General features: G+C 36.4%; 2 protein-coding genes across 27 annotated transcripts in view; one reads left to right on the top strand and one right to left on the bottom strand.

Annotated features, from left to right (window-relative positions):
• Nucleotides 1–9,655, top strand: part of LOC105499563 (ligand of numb-protein X 1) — a 195,505-nt gene extending 185,850 nt beyond the window's left edge. For all 4 annotated transcript variants that reach the window (XM_071093347.1, XM_011772197.3, XM_011772199.3 and 1 more), the window contains 2 exons: nucleotides 8,359–8,517; nucleotides 8,907–9,655. In XM_071093347.1, the coding sequence (XP_070949448.1) occupies nucleotides 8,359–8,517; nucleotides 8,907–9,042 (295 nt within the window). In that variant the 3' untranslated portion in view covers nucleotides 9,043–9,655. The remainder of the gene's footprint in view (nucleotides 1–8,358; nucleotides 8,518–8,906) is intronic.
• A 732-nt stretch (nucleotides 9,656–10,387) lies between these two features.
• Nucleotides 10,388–20,128, bottom strand: part of LOC105499559 (factor interacting with PAPOLA and CPSF1) — a 73,987-nt gene continuing 64,246 nt past the window's right edge. For 17 of the 23 annotated variants that reach the window (XM_011772181.3, XM_011772183.3, XM_071093351.1 and 14 more), the window contains 3 exons: nucleotides 16,987–17,200; nucleotides 11,135–11,272; nucleotides 10,467–10,614 (listed from right to left, as the gene is read on the bottom strand). In XM_011772181.3, the coding sequence (XP_011770483.1) occupies nucleotides 10,467–10,614; nucleotides 11,135–11,272; nucleotides 16,987–17,200 (500 nt within the window). Of the gene's footprint in view, nucleotides 10,615–11,134; nucleotides 11,273–16,986; nucleotides 17,201–20,128 lie in introns of all 23 variants that reach the window. The other 6 variants (XM_071093358.1, XM_071093360.1, XM_071093363.1 and 3 more) reach the window with 2 other exon arrangements.

Genomic DNA, 20,128 nt, shown 5'->3' with positions numbered 1-20,128 from the left:
AGCCTTTTGTCTCAAGATTGTTATACATTTTTAAAAATATACTGATAATCCCAAAGAGCTTTTGTTTATGTAGGTTATATCTAATAAAATTACCCTATCATAAATTAATCTGAGAAATTTATTGTCATTTAAAATAAACCTATTTTATGTTAGCATAAATCATCTTTTATGAGAAAATGTTTTAAAAAAACTCAGAGGAATGGCATTATTTTACATTTTTTGCAAAGTTTCTTAATGTTTGGCTTAAGAGAAGATAACTAGATGCTCTTATTTGCTCCCGCATTCCGTCTGTTGCTATATCACCTATCACGTGGCCTCTGGAAAATGCCACTGTATGCTCATAAGAAAACAAGAATAAAAAAGGCCACTAATGTCTTAGTGTTATTACAAAAATGTTTTTTTACCTTCAGACACCCTGAAAGGCACATCCTTTGGAAACCACACTTTGGAGAAAAGTATAAGCTAAAGATTGATTTGGGGCTGGGTGCAGTGGCTCATGCCTGTAATCCTAGGACTTTGGGAGGCTGAAGTGGGAGAATCGCTTGAGCCCAGGAGTTTGAGACCAGTGCCTGGGCAACATAATGAGACCCTATATCTGCTAAAACATATTTTATTTTTAAAGATAGATTTGGGCAGGATCAATATGTAGGTAGTACGGTGTAGGGGCTCCGTAAAATATTGGGGCCCATTGAGAAGAGGATTGAGGAAAGGAGAGCCCTTGAAGGAGACTGAGAAGAAATCACCAATGAAAGAACAGAATAATATTCGCTAGATTTGGCCTAAGGGGGTATAGTCAGAGGCTTAAGCAGGAGAAGTTTTAAGAAGATATTGAGCAGTAAAGGAGTGGATGCAGATGGAACTTTTCAGAGAAAAAAGAAAGGGTAAATCCTTAGTGCAGAGGGTGACACATGGGCCAGGAAGGCAGAGAAGGGCACTGTTTTTAAAAAAGTCAGTATTTCAGTCACCCTCTTCCATGGCCTCCACCCAAACTTGTCATCTGCTAGAACCACTCCCCCTTTGAAATCATAAAGTCAGATGTTGTGAATACAGACTTCTGCCATCTAGTCCATAGACCCTTCGGGGTTCATAGACCCCTTTACCTTTTCCCTCAACCTCTTCCTTCTGTCTTCACCTCCATCCCAGCGCTGTTGGGGTCCATGGACAATCGCATCAACCATCTTTTTCTTTTTTTTGGAGTCATTATTTTCTACTTTCTTACTCCATCACCCTTCTGGACTATCTGGCAAAATTACAACCCCCTGGATTGTCCAATTATGTACATTTTCTCCAAGCCTACAACTCAGTCTCAGAACACTGCTGGGGAAAATCAAACAACAGATACCCTTTAAACCTGTGGTCACCACCTTCAGGTGGGCCCAGAGTGCCGCGCCCGTATCCTTTGACATTGTTTATCAGCTGTCTTCTGTCATTCTCTACAGCAGCAGTGTCCCACATACTCTGAGCAACTTAAACCTCCAGCAGCTCTACCGACCCCTTTCCCCCCAGCAAATACCTGCACTTCCTACGTGAGAAGGACATGTTACAGACCTTCTCTTGCTGTGTTTCTTTGTGGGATTTTCTTGTCCTCCTGGTTCTTACCTGTATCATTACCCATAGTTACTACCCCAAAATCTCCTTTGCAAGACTTTTCATTCCATCTGGACTGGATGTCCACTTTGGTCTAGGTGGTTGGGAAAGACCTCTAAAGAGATGACATTTAGTTCATGACCTGAGTAACAGGAAGTAGCTGGCAGTGGAAGCACAGCAGAGAATTCTGGCAGAGCAGTTAAACAAAAGCCCACAGGTGGGAGTGAATGTGGCATGGTCCGGGAATAGCAAAAAGGACTGTGTGTCCAGAACCTGTGGTTGGGGGAGAGGTCTGAGAGATCAGAGTAGAGAGGGACCTGGCTGGGTAGAGAGAGAAGTGTCTAGGGGAAGAAGCCAACAGGGGTCTCACAGTATTGCCAGGTGAAGCTGGACACTGCGACCTTGTAGCAGCATTGAACTTCATGATTGTGTTACTTTGGAGTTCAGTTTGGAATGTTTTCCATGCCCTTATTATGGTCTCTAGTTCTGTTTTATAAAATAATAAATTCTGGATCTTTCCTCTGATTGACTTACTGAAGAATAGCCACCATGTCCTTGGGCACTGACTGGCTCAATCTTTTAAAACTATTAAGGCTCAGTTGTCACCTAGAATTAATACAATAGGAAAACTTGCCAAGGAAATGTCAACTGTAACTTTCAATAATACAGAATACACAACTGGAGGTGTTTTCCCTGCATGTTTCAAACACTGTAGCACAGGAGGGACAGCATAGACAAGCCTGGGAGTGGATCCCAGGACATCTTGTCCTGGTTTCCTTACTCACTGCTTTTCTGTCATGACTTAGGTTCATGAGACACCTGGCCCTGTCACCAGTTAGCTGAAAGCACACATTATTTCATCCTCCTATAGTGCTGCTTCTTGTGATAAGTCCCTTGTAGTATTCTGTTTTCTATTAAATTTCAAAAGTCCAGGCTCTCTCTGCTTGAAATACTCAGTGCTTCACATTTTCTGGCTACCTCTTGTTATTCAGGTCATGGACTAAATGTTACCTCTTTAGAGGTCTTTCCCAACCATCTAGGAAAAGTAGGCATCCAGTCCAGATGGAGTCAAAAATCTGTTGGAAGGGGGCACTGAGTCCATGAGAGGTGAGGATCAGAGTGGAGTGCTAGAAAAGGAGACTTTGGGGATAGTTAACTCATGGTAATGATATAGATACAAGCACCATATGGATGAGAAAAATGCTCAAATTTACCTGAGAGAATTTTTAGTTTTTATTTCTTCTTTCTTTTCGTTTCTTTCTCCCTTCCCTTCCCTCTCTTTCCCTTTCCCTTTCCTTTTCCTTCTTTTTTGAGACAGGGTCTCACTCTATTGCCCAGGCTGAAGTGCAGTGGCACAGTCTTGGCTCACTGCAGCCTCAACCTCCCAGGCTCAAGTCATCCTCCAGTCTCAGCCCCCAATGTAGCTGGGATTACAGGTGCCCGCCACCGCACCCGGCTAGTTTTTGTGTTTTTGGTAGAGACAGGGTTTTGCCATGTTGGTCAGTCTAGTCTGGAACTCCTAGGCTCAAGTGATCTGCCTGCCTCAGCCTCCCAAAGCGCTGGGATTAAAGGTGTGAGCCACCTTGCCTGGCCAAGAATTTTTAATTCTATACTCCTGTTTAGGCGCATCATAGTCTAAAGCTTTCTTCCTTAATAACTTTTAAAAGAAACCTGTAATATTTCTTTTGTATGTTTTACTTCTTTAAAAATTATTCAGAGCAATGGGCAATAGACCAGTGCTAATCCACAAACTGTATTATTGGTCTGCAAGAAGGACAGAAATTGTTTAGAAACTTTTATAGCAATTCGACATTGCTACATCATTCAAATATAATCAGTAAACTCTTGTTGAAGGGGATGTTGTTGAACTTGCAAGGTGTTTTATGTTGTGCAATCTGCATCCCAGTAGGGGATCACTGCATCATGCACAGTAGGACCCCACATTAAAACCTATATTTTAAGGTTTCTTAGCTGTCACCAAAATATGTATAAAAATCTGAGAGACTGTCAGGTTTCTTTTTAAACATATTTTTACGATCATTTACATTTTAATCAAAGCTGCTTTAAGTATGTAGTTCAACATTACTGGCCAAATTAGAGAAGTCGCCTATTTATAGTTGGTGAGTTAAGCTTCACTGGACAAGACAGACATACTTTTTCTGAAAACAGTACAATAGAAGTGATTCCAAATAATATGTGATTTTTTTTCTTAAGACAAAAAGTTTATGCTGCTTTTACTCCTCTGTGCAGCTTGGGTTTGCAGCTGTCATTGTTGGTGAAGTAGTAAAACCACTTGTGGAGGTGTTGGCTAATAAAACAATGGAATCATAAATGCCTCTTACAAACAAAAAGCCAAAATAATTTTTTGAAAGAGTATTTAATTAAAAAGTCATCAGAAGTAGATGCCAATATACCACGCACAAACTATATACTTTGTGGACTTCCTATAATAAAGTAGCATTTTAAGTAAGATTAAAAATGTATATACACATCGCCAAGGTATTTGTGAAAACTAAAATTTGCTTAGAAACATTGGGTGAATCTGTGGTAAAAAGGGTACTATGTTTCATAACTAATGATATGAAAACCAACTTCAAGAAAAGCCAGCAACATATTTTTTATTTTAACTTGAATACACAGGCAAATCTTTTTAGTGTATGCACAACTTAAACATGATATCAGAATTTTTAAAAAGTTCTTTGGCAATAAACACAACTAGCTCTGAACCATATACAACTAAGGAAGTTTACATTGTTGGTGAATTGGAAGTTTAAGTTTTAGGTAGGGGTATGTTTTGCTGGTGTGGTTGCATTGATTGTAAAACTTTCTGGAGTACTGACTCCGCAGATTAAAGAAGCTGCTGGAGAATGAATGTAACTTAATACAGTGGCTCCTTCAGAAAATTTTGCTGTGATGTCAGCCAAACTAAATAATGTGTTTAGTGACATAGTAAAAGTTCTGGCTACATAAAGGCTAGTGCATTAGATACTAGTTTACTAGTTTATTCTCTTTATTATGTGATAATAAGGAAGCCAATCATAACGAACTATTATTGCATGCTGAGTAACGAGTAAAGAGAAGTTCTGTCAAAAATGTTTGAACCATAGATCAAACCCTTATTTTTTTCTGCAAGATAGGAAGCCAGTTTGGTCCCAACTTTTTAAAGATGTAAACTGGATAGCCAAACTTGTTTATTTGCCAGATTATCTTCAATATTTTTACTGAGCTTAATATTTCCTGCAAGGAAAAAAATGCAAGATGTTTTCCAATGGCCAATAACATCAAAGGGCAAAATGAAAGACGCTTGGAAGAATAGCTTCCATAAGTTGTTATGATGTAACTTGATAACAATTATCAATGAAGTAGGTGATACATTTGATATTGCACAGCTGCAAAAAGTTATCAAACATCTTACATATTTTATAGAATGTTCTGATTTTCAGAAGAAACCAACACAGAATTCATGAATTCAGAGTTCATGTCATTGAGATAAAATTTAAATTGGACTCTAACTTTATAGTATACTATCATTGAGGAATAAAGACAAATTTTGAAGTTAAATTATCACGTGCCTGAGCTTACTAAAATTGCTTTAAAATCTTCTGTTCTCCTGAACATATATATGTGACACTGTCTTTTCTGCTAATAGTGAGTAGAAAATGGTTTAGCTATCCCTTATCCTCTGCAAGTAGCAGTGTCAACTTATTGTAGTAAGCAACCTCACTTACATTAAACATTGCTATACCTGTTTGTTCAAAGTATGCATATAGATATTTAATATGGGGACTCAGCATTTCTCTCATGATTTTAGAAAAATAATTGAGGAACGCAAAATTATGAGTGTAACAGTGATTGTCCATATTAAATTCCCATAAATAAATGAGCAATGCATAGTTTTTATAATTCTTTTTCCTTTTATGTTGATTATAACATTTTATATTTGTTATGTACAACACAATTTGGGGTTAAAGATTTCATTTTTCTAGAAATTCATTTTTTATTTAACCAAAGTATTAGTCTACAATAAACGGCGGGGGGGGGGGGAGGGGGGGAAGGTGGTCCCTTCACCGCAGACTGAAAGGTACCTGATCCAGAAGACGGAATAAATGCTAGGTTAATCATAGTAGGAGGCTCTACATTACTCACTGGAATCTATTAAGTTGATGGTCATAGTTACATATAAATTGGGGCCAAGAAGTTAAACCTTTCTGAACACAGGGCTAGCAAAATAATAAAGCAACATTTTGTGAAAGGACTGTTTCTATAGATTCAATTTCCAATTTTCTGCTCTCACAAAGAGCTCAAAACATCCTACATCCCACCTCTTTCCAACCTCTGCTATTCTAACACCACTTAGCAATGAAAAATTTACAGTAATTTAAATCAGGAAGAAACAAGATCTCAACTGGCTTTGGCTGATGCACTTATTTTCTAAACAGTGTTTTTCTTAGGAAAGAGGCTCTGCCTTAGTGTTCTTTGTAGTCTGCAGACTTAGTTCAAAGTCAGTGTTCTTAAATATGTATTGACTAAATTAGTAGTATAAGGGGATATATAAAAATTTAGGAAAAAACTTAGCTTCTTGAGCAGCTCAAGACTTCACCATTCTCATTAACTCATTTCAGTGGAAATCAAATGAGTCACCACACTCATTAACTCATTTCATTAAATTTGTTCTTGAGGTAACCATAATTTTCTCATTGGGAAAAACTACCAAACTCTTTATACTATGCCGAATCTTTTTCGATAGGCCTAAATTTAGAGAATGAGTGCAGAATAGGAAAGAAGTCCACATTTACATTCAAAGTTTAAAGCCACCTAGTATCTGAGGTCACTGATCAAAAACAGCTGCCCATTTCCCAGTGGGGAGTAAAATAACCCAACTTAAGAAAAAAATGCCCACAAAGTCAGATCAAGGTCTGACTTTGCAACGGGTTAACATAAGGAGGTCTCACTGCTGCAATAAAGTTAAATACACACCACCAATAAAAGAAAGCATTTACTTTTTAAGGAAATAAAACAAGTAACACTGGTATCAACTTGAATGGATGCTTCAGGAGGGCAGGGGATTTTGTGTTTTGTTTAAACATCTGCAGAAAGATGATCAAAGCAGGGTGTTCTCTCCAGTATCAAGAGGTTAGAAAATGGACACACTGTGACTTACTGGGTTCAAAGCTTTGAACTAGAACATGTAATGTTTTAGATGGTTATGTTTACAGCTTCTCCATATGAAATAAAATATTCAGTGAGAGTATACTCATTTATATATCAAACTGGGCAATGTCAAAACTGGTATTTGATCATGACCTTGGATAACAATCATCTAATTCTTACCTTTCTCCAAAAAATTGGGCACACATCCTCCCAGGTGGGAATGTTAATGCTTTGGTATTTACAGAATAGTCAGTTACCTGCTTTGTACATGAGGAGTCAGTGAACCATTATGTAAAATGTGTATCTGACACACCACAGCTCCCAAAGAATGAATTTACCACTGACATCAAGGTTTACTGTGAAATGCAGCAGATACATATTTTACAAAATATGAAATTTAATGAAATTCATACTTTTAAGCAATCATTTCAGTAAAAGAAATTGTTATGATGTATATGTATGACAATAGATTCAGAACTGGTTAGAGTTGAATTTCAGCAATACATCTTAAAGGTATTTGCCAAGCAAACCCTAAAGCTCATTTTATTTCAAGTGAAAACATCATCATGAAAAAAGTCATGTCACATTGACTAACAAGGTTGGTAACAAATGTAATGATCAACTTTATCACTTAACATTTCACAAGACTTTTTATTGGTTCTAAAAAGCAATTAATATTTTAAAGGTACGGTATATAAACAAAATAGCCATATCTTGATTTTTGGCAACATGAAAAGGCCAATTTCCTTTCAAAACAATTCCTGGACTACAGCTACAAATGTGGTGAACAACGTCATATAGAGTAAAATTCAACTCCTGACACACACTTCTATGGCAACTGTAACATAGTTAACACTTGGCCTGTACCTATATGAACACTGATTCATTAGGGGCCAGTGAATAAAAATTTCTTCAATCTCATTTGCTATTTTAGTTGAGGATTCTACTAATTTACAGAAGAGCTGGGCCTTTCCTTCTCCCATTCCTTTTATAACTTCCTATCCAGTTTCCTGCAGTTTATTTTTCCTCCTATATGAATTGTTCTTATAATCTTTAAATGTATCTGTTTCCATTCACTTTATGCCTGCATGCTTCTCTATGACTTGCCAAACATGTAGAACTGGGTGTAAAGTGGTATTTTTCCAAGGTCAAAAAAAGTATACAAATTCATTTATTAGGATTAGGTTTAAATTGCTTTCATTGAGATTATTCAAAGGATTTTTGCCTTCATTAAAAATTATATCAAGTAAATATTATATGACATCCATGTTTGTTCACCAATAAGGATTTAGGTTTATCCAACTTTTTGCTAATACAAATTCAAGCATTGTCTTAAGTTAAAAATATGATTATCGTTCCCAGTAGATGTATAACAGAACACAATAGGGGGTGTCAGTTTTTTAAGGATATTCAAAATTATGGAAAACAGAGGTTCAATTACAAAAAGCCAGCTAACAGCACAAAGGTCACCAAGGTACGATACAATTTTGAGTGGGACCTATGCAGTGCTACTTAGCCATTAAAAATGCCAACAAAAGGAATGGGGGATGAATCACAGTTAAGTATTCCCTTAACTGTAACACTTAAATGTGCATGTACACTGACTACATTCTATTTCAGGTGCTTGTATAACTGTAAAGACATTATATTACGAAGAAACACAGCTGGAAGTCTGGGCTTCTGCATTGTAGGAGGTTATGAAGAATACAATGGAAACAAACCTTTTTTCATCAAATCCATTGTTGAAGGAACACCAGCATACAATGATGGAAGAATTAGGTAATAAAATAATGACTAACCAAAAAAACTTGTATTAAATGTTGTTTAATAAATGCCAAAGCTTGGCCTCATTTGAGATAAGGCATGTATTTATTATACTTTGTGGGGAGTTAAAGTATTTATGTAGCATTCAACTTCTGAGAAATCCAAAATAATTACACATATTCTTAGTCCCATACTACAACTCCCCATACTTTTAGCATTCCTTCTAACACAAGCTGAGTGGATAGTGAGTTTGGAGAATGTAAATAAGAGGCAAGAAATATCTAAATTAAAAGCAACATAATTAAAATGGTCAGATGCAGCAAAAATTAGGACCACTAAGATAAACTTGCATTAACTTCAGCAATGAATTAAAATACTAATCATATCTTGGTTTTTTTTTTTAGATGTGGTGATATTCTTCTTGCTGTCAATGGTAGAAGTACATCAGGAATGATACATGCTTGCTTGGCAAGACTGCTGAAAGAACTTAAAGGAAGAATTACTCTAACTATTGTTTCTTGGCCTGGCACTTTTTTATAGAATCAATGATGGGTCAGAGAAAAACATAAAAATCACAAATAGGCTAAGTTGAAACACTGTATTTATCTTGTCAGTTTTTATATGTAAATACACTGTTAAAATGTCAGGAAAAGTATGATCTAATGAAAGTCAGTTACACCTCAGAAAATATGATTCCAAAAATATTAAAACTACTAGTTTTTTTTCAGTGTGGAGGATTTCTCATTACTCTACAACTTTGTTTATATTTTTTCTATTCAGTAAAAAGCCCTAAACAGCTAAAATGATTTGTATACCCCACTGAATTCAAGTTGATTTAAATTTAAAATTTGGTATATGCTGAAATCTGCCAAGGGTACATTATGACCATTTTTAATTTACAGCTAAAAGATTTTTTTAAATGCATTGCTGAGAAACAATGCTTTCATCAAACAAGAAATAAATATTTTTCAGAAATTATAGTTGTCTTTTAGTATGTGATACTAATTAAGATTACTTGTATTATTACCATTTAAAAGATCCTAGTAATTTATCCTTGCAAATACCATGTTATTTGTTACCATCACTGACAAATGTGTTCTAGGGCTATCCCTAAAAATGCTCAGAGAATTATAAACTTGTTTTGTTTTAGTAATGGCTAAAGCTCTTTTTTCCACAATCGTTAGCGACTGTATAAAAACTTGCGCTGCTCCACCAGTGGGCCTTGGGAAATGCATCAAGGCCAAACCAGCTTGACCCTGGCTCATAGACATGGTCATGAGGCTATTTAAATTTGTGCCACAATGAAGAGTGTTTGTACACGTGCCTCCTAGAAACTACACTAAGGGTAATTTATTTCATAGAGCCCACCCAAATGCCTTATAGGTTTTATTAATTTGGATATGAAAGTGTACCCCATTTGGTTTCACCAGGAACCCAAATTTAGAATACTGAAAAGCTATCAAAAAGTTGTGATATCAAAAATGTGTGTCTCTTAATATACTAAGCAAGAGTGTCGCAGCAGTAACAGTTTTAGTAAAGACTAGTTTTAGTCTCAAGCCTTAGAGGGGCCCTTTGTTGCCTTTTGTGGTGCAGCCTCTTACGAGACTGGTGTTTTGTTTGTTTGATTAACAAAACTGTGGCCCAAGTGGAACCTTGACCTTTTCTCAGATAATTTGTTTATGTACACAGCTAACACAGCTCTTTAGAGTCCCTGTTAAGTGACTCATTCACATTCCTTTCTTGGATATAAAGTCATTGCTGTCTTTATTTTTGAAATATTACAAGACAAAGATTTTTAACTTAACATGAAAAATTCACTCTTTTATTTTCGAAAAAAAGTTAACTTTTCATACTAACAAACAGAACAAGATTTAAGGTAAATTTCTTAAACATTATCCAGAAAAATAACAAGATTTATAGTATCTACTTCTGGTACTAATATACACAAAAGGCCAAAACCATGCCTATTCTGCAGGTGTAGCTTCGGTGCTCTCCTGTTCAGGGGCAGGCTCACTGCCTGCTTCTTTTCCTTCTTTGCTTCTTTTAGATTTTTTGTGTTTGTGTCTCCTGTGACTATCTCCTTCTTCACTTTCATGGCGACGTCTACTATTACTGAAATAAAAAAGGTGTGTTCTGTTTAAATACACAATCAGTGACAAAAATCCAATCACTCTAAGGAAATTCTCAATATAACACTGGGTTTAAAATAATCTAATGCATTTTCTCATCAATATAGTGTGGGGAATAATCAGTTTTATGTGACTTTTATGCAGGGATTGTATTTATTTTATAGGGCCATCTTCACTGATACTATCTCAGATTCCCAGTGCCTATACAGCTTCTGAAATGCATATTATAATATACAGTAACAAATTAGAAACAAGCACTAACTCAAAACTGGAAATACTGTAAAGGGTTGATTTTTGGCAAACAATAGGTATTTTGTTTAATTTTTTAAAAAAAATTTGAGACAAGGCCCTGAATTTTTCTTTAATGAAACCAAGCACTGCTTCGTTTCATAACTTACGAAAGACTGGTTCATAGGCCAAAATTTCCCCTCTTCCAATGCGATAATGTAGTAAGTCAAAATCTCTCCCATACTGTTGGCTCACTATTTTATTAAAGAGCAAACCTTCGAGAAGACTTATGTCTGGTTTCCTCTTTTTCCCTGTGTCGTCTTTCTCTATGTCGTTCTTCTTTCTCTCGACTTGCTCTGTGACGCTCATAACCTCTTTCTGCATATTCCCTGTATCTGTATCGTTCTTCATCACTGAAATTGAAATAGAAATGTTTTCTTGACAACTGGACCGTTAATTCTGAATGGATTCAAACTGTAAAAGAGGAGATGTGATCTGCAGTCCAAACCCCAAATCCTCACATTAGCATCTTTTATAACATTAGTGAGGAATAAATATTTGTTGAATTGAGAGGAAAACGATGGTTGTTCTCAAAATAGCACTAGAGCTAAGAATATAAATATATAATAATTACATAGGTTAAATGACCAATTTTGTTCTGTGCTTTCATAGCTGTTAAAAAGATTTAATATAAAAATGCTTTGGTTTTTTCATTTCTTGAAAAGGTGAGATCTGCAACTGATTTACATTGTTACCAGCTTTTACAATTTTTTGCTCCTTTTAGAATTAAAATAATATCTGTGTATCTCAGATTTCTAATCAATATTCTTGGAAAGTGTTGGACACATATTTAACATTATAAAAATATACAACTCACAATGACTACAAAACAGAAAGCAAGTTATGTTTTTAAACTTTAGGTTTATCATTAAATATTCATCAAATACAGAAGTATAAACATAAAGAACAGAAACATTAAAGCAACTTCTACAGTATCCATACAAAATGCAGATTGGACATACCTGCATTCTGACATCCTAATTACATGTGTGTGTGTGCGCGCGCGGGAGGGGGAACTACATGGCTAATAACTTCAACTGCATACATATAAGTTGCATCTCCATTTTCTAATTTTGGATTGAATTATACAGACTGGTGAAACTGAGACGAATGGCTAGAGTTAGAGGGTGGTCTTTCTTTACCTCCCTAGACCTCCTTTCCTTTCATGTCCTTTAACTGACATTCTCTTTCCATCTTTCTCTTTATCCTTCATGTCTCATTTCTTCCTTTTTCTTTTTTTTGTTTAGCACAGAAGTCAACACTTTCTACATCAGTAAATTCCCTTAGAATAAAATAATCTTTTAGAAGAGTATGCTGAAGAGCTTTGATTTCTAGAAATGTTTAATATGAATTATTAAAGTAGTAATTTGTATGAAACATCAAGATGGTAAGGAATCTCAGGGTTTAACATAGTCAGGTGACAACTATAAGCCATGTTTTAAAAGACATGTCAGCCTATGTTCTAGCAAAAGTAATGATTCAGTAATGCTATGCTTAATGCCCAATTGTACTGCTGACCAAGTTATTATCTGTGATACATTAAAATTTTAGAATCTCATTTAAAAAACAGAAAATGTATTAATATATACTTTTGCACATATTTGTATATGTTATTTCCACTATTTTTTTCCTATCCATAAATATGTACTTTGTACTTTGGAGTGTGGAGGCATGTCACCTGAAAGGGAACATGCCATGCCAGTCAGTGGAGAACAGCAGAAAGAGTACAAGTGGAGTGAGTACACACAGGATCACATCCTGATTTTGCCTCTTACTAAATGAGTGACCCAGGCTGTTACTTAACCTCTCTCAGCCTCGGTTTTCTCACTGTAAAACTGCCAAGAGTATTTTTCAAGGCTTTTTACAGAACTGACAACATTTATAAAGTGCTTGGTATGAAAGCAGGCACTCAATAAATGGCAGTCTTTGGTGAATTTAATGCTTAATTTTTTCAGAAGCAGAACTTTTTAGTACCATGTCTTGAAGTAGAATAAACTAGCACCATAAGAAATATAGTTAACTTCTCTCAAAAAATGAGGCTTTTCAATGACTGCAACTAGATTTACATAAAAATAATTAAAGTCAATTATCTCATAATGTGTCATTTGTAACTCTCTTTTTCCTCTTACCCTAAAACCAACTCTTGTTGAACTCGAAGCCTTTAGATTCTAAAAGCAGCCCTGTGATGGGAACCTTAAAACAGATGGTAGAAGATTGGGTCCTACACACAAAATAGAAAGACCCTCCTCCTTCCATCCCCTTTTCTGATAAATGGCTGAACCAGAAAGGTTTCTCTGAACCTGGAAATTACATTAGAGTTCATTTCAAACATCCTCAAATGACCAGCCTTCTTTCTGGCCCATAATTAAGCTGCCTAAAAAGCAGAAGTTGAAACTAGTCTGTACTTTTCAAAACAATGGCCCTGTAATTTGTAAAGCAACATATACTACATGCCATACTGCTAAAATATCAGCCTTCAGACACCTTTACTTATACTTCACTTGGATTTTCCAGAGCATAATGTTTTCCTGGGATAATTCAGAACTCAAAATTCCTCCACTTTTTGCCTCTCTGACCTTAAACATTTCAGTCAAATTTAGGTAAACTTTGACTCCTAATGCCCTACAGTTCAGCAACTTGAATATCAAATGTGGTTTAACCATTAATGCTTTTAAGTTGCAATAAAAACTCAGTAATATCTGTGCATGTATTTGAAGCAGAAGAATTAGAGGATTTAGCCAAATCTTCTATAAACAATGTGTTATTTATGCAAAGAAAATTTATAAGCCCTGCCTGGTAAAGCAATTTATTTTATTCTTATTTCCTATCAAATTTTGCATTAAGCGCCTTACTTATAAACATGTACAATCTAGAGATAGCAATGCTATCTCAAACATATTCATTTCCACATGAGAAACAATTTGACTTTCTGGAAAGTAATGCCCTCGAACTTAAAAGAATCATGCACTTAAATTGGCTAAAGTCAACAGCACATTTCCCACCAAGCAAACACAAATCATATACTCATGCGCGCGCGCGCGCACACACACACACGTATCATGGTGTTTACTCATTTGGTCAATAAAATTTTATTAAGTGCCTACGATGTATAAGTCATATTAGTAGGAGCCAAAGGAAGGAAAAAAGATGAATAAATCCTTATCAGTTCCTTCTTGTGCATTTTTTTAGGTAAAGTTTTAAGCTACTGACCAGTCCTAGTCAGCTTGACAATATGAGGGGTCTTCAAAAAGTTCATGGAAAATGCATACTATGAAAAAATTATGCATGGATTTCAACATTTTTCTGCACCAAAATAAACTCAGTAATTTGTTACAACATCGCTGAACAGGATCTAGTTTGAGGTACTAGTGTAACTGTTTAGGGGTACCATAAGCCACACCCATATAAGTCAGCAAGCTTAATAAATGTGCGTGTTCTTGACTGATCCACTGTTCAGCTCATCTCTTTCCTCTCCTTGGGTCTCCCTATTCCCTGAGAAACAATAATGTTGAAATGAGGCTAATTAATAACCCTACAATGGCCTCTGTGCGTTCAAGTGAAAGGAAGAATCGCACATCTCTCATTTTAAATCAAAAGCTAAAAATGATTAAGCTAAAAATGAGGAAGCCTGGAGAGGAAGGCATGTCAAAAGTCATGACAGGCTAAAGTCTATCCCTCATGTGCCAAAAAGACAAGTTGTCAAGCCAAAGAAAAAGTTGTTGAAGAAAATTAAAAGTGCTACTCCAGTGAACATATGAATGGTTAAGAAACTGACAACAGCATTATTGCTGATATGGAGAAAGTTTTAGTGTCCGGGTAGAAGAACAAACCAGCCACACAACATTCCCTTAAACCAAAGCCTAATCCAGAGCAAGGCCCAATTATTTTCAATTCTATGAAGGCAGAGATAGGTGAGGAAGCTGCAGAAGAAACAGAAGCTAGCAGAAGTTAGTTGGTTTGTAAGGATTAAGCAAAGACGTGATCTATATAACATAAAAGTACAAGGTGAGGCAGTAAGTGCTGAGGTAGAAGCTACAGCAAGTTATCTAGATGATCTAGCTAATCTGATCATCTGATGGAGGTAGCTCCATTAAACAACGCATTTTTAATGTAGATCAAATAGCTTTATACTGAAAGAAGAAGCCATGAAGACTTTCACAGCTAGAGAGAAGGCAATGCCAGGCTTCAAGTTTCAAAGGACAGGCTCACTCTCTTGTTTCCTAATGCATTGTTCCTTAATGTAGCTGGTGATTTTAAGTTAAAGTTGGTGCTCATTTACCACCCTGAAAATCCTGGAGTCCTTAGAATTATGGTAAATCGACTCTGCCTGTGCTCTAACAATGGAACACCGAAGCCTGAATGGCAGCACATCTGTTTACAGGATGGTTTACTGGATATTATAAGTATTCTGAACAAACTCTGTTTTTTCCTAACAATAGTAATACTCACTGGTGATAGAGGAAAGCTCCTCCTTCTCATTAAATGATGCGGTTCCATTACATTATTTTCAAAATGTATACATTTTGAAATGTGTATGTATACAATCAAGTGTCAGTTAATGACAGGGATATGTTCTGAGAAATGCACTATTAGGTGATCTCATTGTTGTGCAAACCCCACACAGTGTACTTACACAAACTTTGATGGTACAGCCTATTATACACTAGGTTACATATTATAGACTATTGCTCCTGGGCTTCAAATCTGTACAGCATATTACTGCACTGAATTCTGTAGAAAATTTTAACACAATGGTAAGTATTTGTGTATCTAAACAAAAGATACAGTATAAATAGTATTGTAATCTTATGAGACCACTGTTATACATGTGGTTTGCACTGACAGAATATAAAAATAATAACTAAAATCAGGAGGAAAACCTTTTAAAACATATGTAAGACAAATTTTCTTAAATATTAAAACTTAATACGTAAGTGTGCAGCAGGAAAGACTAATAGGAAAACCCTTTTAAAAAGTTTTGGCCGGGCGCAGTGGCTCAAGCCTGTAATCCCAGCACTTTGGGAGGCTGAGACGGGCGGATCACGAGGTCAGGAGATCGAGACCATCCTGGCTAACACGGTGAAACCCCGTCTCTACTAAAAAGTACAAAAAACTAGCCGGGCGAGGTGGCGGGCGCCTGTAGTCCCAGCTACTCGGGAGGCTGAGGCAGGAGAATGGCGTGAACCCGGGAGGCGGAGCTTGCAGTGAGCCGAGATCCAGCCACTGCACTCCAGCCTGGGCGACAGAGCAAGACTCCGTCTCAAAAAAAAAAAAGTTTTAAGTAAAATTTCCAATTCTTAAAGGTAGCCTATTTGTGCATTTTCTTTAAAAAATGGATAATGGTGTTTGGAAAATCACTATAATGTTTTTAATCCACTGGATATATTTTAAGAGTGACCTTGGGCAACACAGCATGACCCTGTCTCTACAAAAAATTTTTAAAATGAGCCAAGCATGGTGATGCATGACTGTAGTCTTAGCTACTTGAGAGGCTAAGCCAGGAAGATCACTTGAGCCCAGGACTTCCTACATTAGGGAACAATGCATTAGGAAACAAGAGAGTCAGCCTGTCCTTTCAAACTCTGAAGCCAGGCATTGAGTTCTCTTCTCTAGCTATGAAAGTCTTAGATGGCATCTTCTTCCAATGTAAGACTGCAGTGAGCTATGATCATGCCACTGCACTCCAGCCAGCCTGGGTGACAAAGCAAGACCCTGTCTCTAAAAACAATAAAAGTGGTGATAATTTTATTTTTGAATATTAATATTTATAATACACTGGAAATATCTATATGGTCAACTAATTTAAGCTTAAGATGAAAAACTTAGATGGCAAGATAAAAATAAATGAAGGGGTAGAAAATTCTTTTAAGAAATAAGTAAACAAATTAAAGGACGGCTGTTCAAGGTAATGGGAAGCCTCTAATCCTTTATCATTTTAAGATGGCTTTCCTAAGTACTCCCTGAGCATCTCTTTTCCAAGTGAATTGAAATTCACTTCCTCATAACAAAAATAAATTTGAAAGCGGTTATAAAATACATAGTATAAACTCCTGCACACCCAACAAACCTGTTGAAAACACTTGGTGTAGGACTGTGATCACGCTCCCTCTCTCTCTCTCTGGTGCGTTCTCTTTCTCTGTCCCGATCACGGTCTCGCTCTCTGTCTCTGTCTCTCTCTCTATCTCGGTCTTTCTCTCTTCTGGCATAATAGTCCCACTGCTTGCTGGTGTCCACAAGACTAGGCCATGAAGGCGCAGAACCAGGAAGATGGGGAAAGGCAACTGAAGAAAAAACACAATTAAAAACAAACATTATGGTACTTTAAAAAAACAAAATGCCCACCAAAAATATGTCATTAGATTGTAATAGAAATTCACTTTATAAATAGAAAAGAGAACTATCACATGGTGAATGAATACCCACAGTATCAGGGGAAGATCCGGAAACGAATCTTAAAAACCTAACATATAAAGACCCTTCATTATACAAGGTGAACAGCAATCAGAATTAGGTTGACCACAAACTCCCCAACATAAAAAATGGAAACCAGAATACATTGGGACATCTTCAAAGTGTTGAGAGGAGGCCAGGAGTTCAAGACCAGCCTACTCAACATGGTGAAACCTCGTCTCTACTAAAAATACAAACGTTTGCTGGGCATGGTGGTGCGTGCCTGTAATCCCAGCTATTTGGGAGGCTGAGGCAGGAGAATCACTTGAACCCAGGAGGCAGAGGTTACAGTGAGCAGAGATCATGTCACTGCACTCCAGCCTGGGCGTCAGAGTGAGACTCTATCTCAAAAAAAGAAAAAAAAAACAGTGTTGAGAAAAAATATCAACCTAGAAAAGTGTACTCAACAACATTTTATTTCAAGATTCAAACTGCCTTTGTAAACATCAACAAAAAAATAAGCAAAACTTACAACCAACAGACTTCACCAAAAGAATGTCTATCAGGCCGGGTGCAGTGGCTCAAGCCTGTAATCCCAACACTTTTGGAGGCCAAGGTGGGCGGATTGTGAGGTCAGGAGTTCACGACCAGCCTGGCCAACATGGTGAAACCCCATCTCTACTAAAAATACAAAAATTAGCAGGGCGCGGTGGCAGGTGCCTGTAATCCCAGCTACTTGGGAGGCTGAGGCAGGAAGATGGCATGAACCCGGGAGATGGAGCTTGCAGTGAGCCGAGATGGTACCACTGCACTCCAGCCTGGGCAACAAAGTGAGGCTCCATCTCAAAAAAAAAAAAAAAAAAAAAAAAGAAAAAAAAAGAAAAAAGGAACATCTATCAGATATACCTAGAGAAAAAGAAAAATTATCCTAGAGGATCCAACATGAAAAGAAGTAATGGCTGAACAAATAAATGGTAATCATATATGCAAATCCAAACAAACAATATATGCTATTCAACAGTAGAGTTTTTTTAAAAAGAATAAAACTAAAATAGTGAACCACAACAGGATATAAGTTAGAAGAGAAAGATTATCCTAAAGTCTCTGTATTGATGGAGAAAGATGTTCAAATTGTATGTAACTACACATTGTTAAGTATGAATAACAAATGTCGAGTAACCACTTAAAAAAAAAAAAAACGTATAGTTTCAAAACAATGAAGAAAAAAGGATTTTTTGAAAATCAATGCAAAACTCAGTCAATTCAAGACGACTTGACAAAGATGTAGGTGGAGAGTTAAGTTCAAATAGCTAAATATTCTCAGTAATAAAAAGGGACTGACTCATCAGTTACAAAACAAAGACTGTTGATTTGTACTTTTAAAAAACCTAACTATAACCTTAATATAAACAACATAAAAACAGAAAGTTGAAAGAAAAAAGATGAGAAAAAAAAATACAACCCCTGATCGAAAATGAGTAGCTTTAGGCCGGCGAGGTGGCTCACGCCTGCAATCCCAGCACTTTGGGAGGCCGAGGACGGCGGATTGCCTGAGGTCAGGAGTTCCAGACCAGTCTGGCCAACATGGTGAAACCCTGTCTCTACTAAAAATACAAAAAAAATTAGCCGGGCTTGGTGGCACATGCCTATAATCCCAGCTATTCAGAAGGCTGAGGCAGGGGAATTGCTTGAACCAGGAAGGTGGAGCTTGCAGTGAGCAGAGATCATACTACTGCACTCCAGACTGGACGACAGAGTTTGACTCCGTCTCAAAAAAAAATAAAGAGTAGCTTTATTAATGACACAACAGACTTATACAAAAAGCATTACTTAGGAAAGAAAGAATGATCACATGAAGATGGATGATGTAATTTACCAAGGAAACAGAACAAATTTAAACTTCCAAGTAGCTAACAACATCACCTTAAATTTTAGAAAGTAAAAACTAATAAAAACACAGGTAGAAATAGAAAATTCACCATGTTCATGGGAGATTAACATAATTCTCTCAATTATTGGTGGATTAAGCAGATGGAAAAATCAGTACAAACATAGAAGCGGTTTTTGTTTTGAGAGATGAGGTCTTGCTGTCATCCAGGCTAGACAACAAGTGGTATGATCACAGCTCACTGCAGCCTTGAACTCTAAGGCTCAAGTGATCTTCCCGCCTCAGCCTCCCAAATAGCTAGGATTACAGGCACAAGTCACCATGCAGATAAAGACTTGAGCTACATGTTCTTAGCATGGTTGATGTAATGGACATCACATAGGATACTGCCCATAACAAAGGATATTCTTCTTCTCAAGCACAACATTTATGAAAAGGTACATATACTTTCAAAGGATGAGTATAATAGGTTTGTTCTCTGACCACCAAGCAATTTAAGTTAGAAGTCAAATTTAAAAGTTATGAGAAAATAATCCCTAATCATTTCAAATTAAAAACATACTTCTGATAATTCATGGGTCAAAAATATCATAAATTTAAATAATTAAGAAATAAACACAGACAAACATAAGACACATCAAAAGTTTAGGGATACAAGTTGTTCCAGAAGAAAATTTAGTCTTAAAATACTATATTAGAAAAAAGTAAAAATTAATGAGCTAAGTCTCCCAATATAAGAACGCAAAAAAAAAAAAAAAAAAAAAAAAAAACAGAATAATCCAACAAAAAAGGATAATAAAGACGACTCTTCAAGGTTTCTTTTTCGTTTCGAGTCAGTTTTGTTTGGTAAGTTTTTGTTTTTGTTTTTAGGAGTTAATTCATTTCAGCTAAGTTTTTTTTTTTTTTTTTTTTAGACGGCGTCTCACTCTGT

Source organism: Macaca nemestrina, chromosome 3 (genome assembly GCF_043159975.1).
Source record: "Macaca nemestrina isolate mMacNem1 chromosome 3, mMacNem.hap1, whole genome shotgun sequence".
NCBI lineage: Eukaryota > Metazoa > Chordata > Mammalia > Primates > Cercopithecidae > Macaca > Macaca nemestrina.
This window is presented reverse-complemented; position numbering and strand designations above follow the sequence as displayed.